The sequence below is a fragment of the Triticum urartu genome, unplaced genomic scaffold (assembly GCF_003073215.2).
Source record: "Triticum urartu cultivar G1812 unplaced genomic scaffold, Tu2.1 TuUngrouped_contig_6533, whole genome shotgun sequence".
NCBI lineage: Eukaryota > Viridiplantae > Streptophyta > Magnoliopsida > Poales > Poaceae > Triticum > Triticum urartu.
The window spans coordinates 7,917-12,124 of NW_024117302.1; the positions used below are offsets into that span (position 1 = coordinate 7,917).

At 48.8% G+C, this 4,208-nt stretch overlaps 1 protein-coding gene across 1 annotated transcript; it reads left to right on the forward strand.

Moving 5' to 3' along the window:
* Nucleotides 1-640: 640 nt before the first annotated feature.
* On the forward strand, nucleotides 641-3,198 carry LOC125530750 (polygalacturonase-like). The gene is made up of 10 exons (XM_048695150.1): nucleotides 641-893; nucleotides 994-1,131; nucleotides 1,222-1,274; nucleotides 1,331-1,448; nucleotides 1,554-1,574; nucleotides 1,663-1,870; nucleotides 1,964-2,045; nucleotides 2,201-2,309; nucleotides 2,537-2,653; nucleotides 2,789-3,198. The coding sequence occupies exons 1-10, from the start codon at nucleotides 669-671 to the stop codon at nucleotides 3,014-3,016; spliced, it is 1,299 nt and encodes a 432-aa protein (XP_048551107.1). The 5' UTR covers nucleotides 641-668; the 3' UTR covers nucleotides 3,017-3,198.
* The last annotated feature ends 1,010 nt before the right edge of the window (nucleotides 3,199-4,208 follow it).

The following is a 4,208-nucleotide window of genomic DNA, read 5'->3' on the forward strand; positions in this document are numbered from 1 at the left end:
GCATTTTTGATTTGTTTGTTGTTTCTCAAATTTACTGTCAGATGTATGACTGAAAAGTGCAGGGTCATGCTCACTAGAAGAGAAACCAAACCTGGTCAACGTGGTCAAAATCTGATTTTGGAACAAAGTTACTCGGTTTTGAGACTTGTAGGACCAAATGTCTACCAAAAGTCTTGAGGGACCAAGTCTATATTTTTGGGGAATTTAAGGGACCAAAAACATAATTTTTCTCTTTTTTTTTTACTCCATTTTTAGATAAAATGAAAAGATAGGTAACTTACTCCATCGCTTGGCATCGCATTATGACAAGACGGTAGTGAGTGATAAAAGAAGGAAAACTTTAAAATTTTTTTGTAAAAACAATTATTATCAGTTGCCATCGGATGCTAAGTTTAGCATCAATCTAGTCCTACTTGCTTTTAGCTAATTATTCTACAAACATTTACCACGTGAATGGCAACCAATTCATCTCTCCCTTAGATTTCCTTCATCAGCATATCGGATCAGGATGGTGATCCAAGATGAACAGGCCAGCAGTAATTGCACGTCCTATACATGCAGTACAATGCAAGAGGAACGATTATATATTTATCTGCAACTGCGAGGTGCTCGTCCCTTCCTCTCCTCCTCCATAATCACCGAGTTGATCTCCTCCCCGAGTTGCACCGATGGGTCCCAGGAAGTTTCTCTTGGCCTCCATTACTACCGTATCAGTTCTTCTTTACATGTTTCCGCACGCCAGTTCGGAGTCCGTAGCCCTCCCTCCCGAATCGGCCTATGGCCCGGCCGCAGAGAGTCCGGACGCCGGTGCGCGGGATCTCAGCCCAGTGCCGCCGCCGATGGTATTCGACGTCGACGACTACGGCGCCTCGGCCGGCGGCGACGCCACCGAGGTACGTGAAACCAGCTAGCCACCCAGAGCTGCTCTGTTTTTCTCCGAGCTCTCCATGTAACAGTCAAGCACTCCGGTCATGACCCGTGCGTGCGTTACAGGCGTTTCTCGCGGCGTGGAAGGACGCCTGCAACTCCTCCTCCGACCCGTCCCTGCTCCTCGTGCCCGAGGGGAAGGCCTACCTCCTCATGCCCGTCAGCTTCACCGGCCCCTGCAGGGCTACCACGATCACGGCAATGGTGAGTCTACTGCTGATCGATCACGATACTACGCATACCGCTCTCCTTCTGCATGCTCTGTGCGTGACGTTTTGTCTCGCGGGTGACCAGATCAGGGGAACGCTGGAGGCGCCGTCGAACCGGTCGGTGTGGCTGGGCGGGGAACGCCCGGGGCGGGGGGGTCGCGGCCGACCCGGGCGGGGGGGGTGGCCGGCGCCCGCCGGGAGCGGTGGATCACGTTCGAGGACGTCGACAGCCTGCACGTCATGGGCGGCGGGACGCTCAACGGGCACGGGCAGGAGTGGTGGATCAACTCGTGCAAGGTCAACAAATCCATGGTAAGTGCGTGCTCCCCCTACCTCCGCTTCCGCTGTATAGTACATTTCTGCGACAGAGGGAACCTGACTCGCCGAACCTGCATCTTCTCCCCCCTCTTCCGTCAGAAATGCGTCGCCGGCCCGACGGTACGCTCTTGACCCCGAGACTTCTCCTGGTTGCATATGTACGTAGTACCGGGAGGGAATGTTGTTCATCGGTGTGCAAAATTTGCAGGCCCTGTACTTCAGGAGCTGCGACCATCTGGTGGTGGACGACCTGGAGGTGAAGGACAGCATGCAGATGCACGTCGTGATCGCCAACTGCTGGAAAGCCGCCGTCTCGCGGCTGTTCGTCACCGCGCCGGGGTGGAGCCCCAACACCGACGGGATCCACGTATCCAACAGCAGAGAGGTGTCCATAACCAACTGCATCATCAGCACAGGTACACTCCAATGCAGATACATATGCATGAAAACATCATCAAGCTTTGGTTGGTAACAGTTTTTCTTTGCTTGCTATTGTGAACTTCCTGCAGGTGATGACTGCATATCCATTGTGTCTGGCTCTGAGTTTGTGTGGGCATCAGGCATATATTGTGGGCCGGGCCATGGAATAAGGTTCGTATTTGTATTTGACGCCTCCACTGTCCAAATGGTCAACACTAATTTGAATTTGACGCTCGCTAGAAGCCACTGAGATATAAGACACTGTAGTACAAAGGGTTTTCTGAGCCTCTGACGTTCTGTTGGCATTGGTTGCCGTCGCCCGGCAGCATTGGCAGCCTAGGAGCGAACAAATCGCGGGCCCATGTCTCTGACGTGCTGGTGGAGAAGGCCACGCTGGTGGGCACAACCAACGGTGTGCGGATCAAAACATGGCAGGTAATGCATGACCTCCTCGCCTCGCTGCCATGCCACGGAAACCTCCAAAATCTCTTGCGTTTTTGAAATTTGAGCACCATGGTAGTACTCTACGTGCTCTCGTTACAAATACAGTTCAGTTGCCTGAATATTCGCCCGTACAATCATCTGCCACTCCATTACAAATACTACTAGTATAGTATATTCTACGCTTACGGGGTCAATGCTTCTTATGATTCCACTGACAGGGAGGAGAAGGGTCTGCAGAGAGGATTATTTTCCAAGACATAAAGATGTACAATGTCACTAACCCTATCATCATTGACCAGAACTACTGTGACTCCAAGAAACCATGCTCCGAAGAGGTACTGTAAATCCAAATCTCTTTCCATAATTTCTCATCCACATCTTTCTACTAGCAGAGTAGCAGCTGACAAGTTTTTAACATCCTCCTTAGAAAAAATTGTTTAACACACAGCAAAACTTTTCTTTTTTGTCAGGAATCAGCTGTTGCCATAAGTGACATACGCTACAACAACATACACGGAACCAGTTCATCGAAAGTCGCGGTGAAATTCATTTGCAGCAGCGCTGTCCATTGCGATGGCATAGTGATGCAAGATGTTTCTTTGGTCGGGCAAAAAGGGGCCTACCTTAAATGTTCCTCCGTGAACGCCAGAGTTATAACACCAGGATTCAACTACCCTTATTGCACCGCGGACATGTAGTTTGTTTTTCTAGTAGTACTACACAAGTTTTGCCCATTTTATACTCTGTTTTATAGAGGGTGTTTAGCCCAGGGGTACTTTTTAGGGAGTTTTGGTAATATTTACTAGTCCAAAAGTACCCTCGGCACATGGGCGGCACTAGGAGTATTGTTGGGTCTTCATGTGAATACCCATGACTTTTACAAAACAGTGCTGATTTTAACAAAACAGTAACAATTTTCGAAAAACAACAATGATTTCGAAAAACAGTAAACGGGTCTGCACGCTAATTCGGCATGAGCTCGTGAAGTTTGAACTGCCAAACGGAACATCGTAGATTGCCATATAATATACGCAAAATGTTTAGTACTAGCTGCATTTGGCTCACATTCATTTTTAAATGTTTTGTAACAAAAAATTTGAATCGGGCTATGCCCTTTTCATTAAGCATAATGGAAATACACTGGTATACAGAGCACAAGAGATGGAAAAGAGAGAAAAGCAAGTTCACACATTACCAAAAAACCCACTGCACATGTTCGTCATCCAAACATGCCCCATGAGACGAAAACCTGGATAACACCACAATTCAAACTAGCACTAATGCATGTAAACAACAAGCCAACGAGCCTACCAAACAGGAAAGAGTAGATGGGATGATACTTCAACAGGCTGATGGAGGAATATCCCATGAAACAAAAAAAGGGGGTTTTATTATTTATGCCATTGGTTATGTCCCACTGCTCACTTTTGTCATTAGGAATTTCAATTGCTTAAAAATCCTTAGGCACATGCTAAAAACTATCACTGGACATCATTACTGTCAGCTCAAATCTCATTTGCTTTGTTGTACCGTTCAAAATACCTATGGAGCAATATGTCGGCTCTTCCTGTATCTCGCTACGATAAAGTGTGCGTCCCATTTGATACCAACGGTGTTCTTATTTTTCTCTAAAATTATTCGCTTGCTTAATTCTAAGAGCATCTCCAGCCGCGCCCCCAGAAAGGCCTCTTCAGACGATTTTTTCACGCCGGCGCAGAAAAATCGGCCCAGTCACGTCCCAGGAGCCCGATTTTCGCTGGCCTGGGCCGAAATTAGCGCCGGCGGACCCAGGCCGAACCCGGCGCGCTGGGGGGCACTCGGGGACGCCGGGGTGAGCGGTTTTGGCGCGAAAGAGCCGCAGGCCCCCAGTGCACCCACCACCGCCCGCGG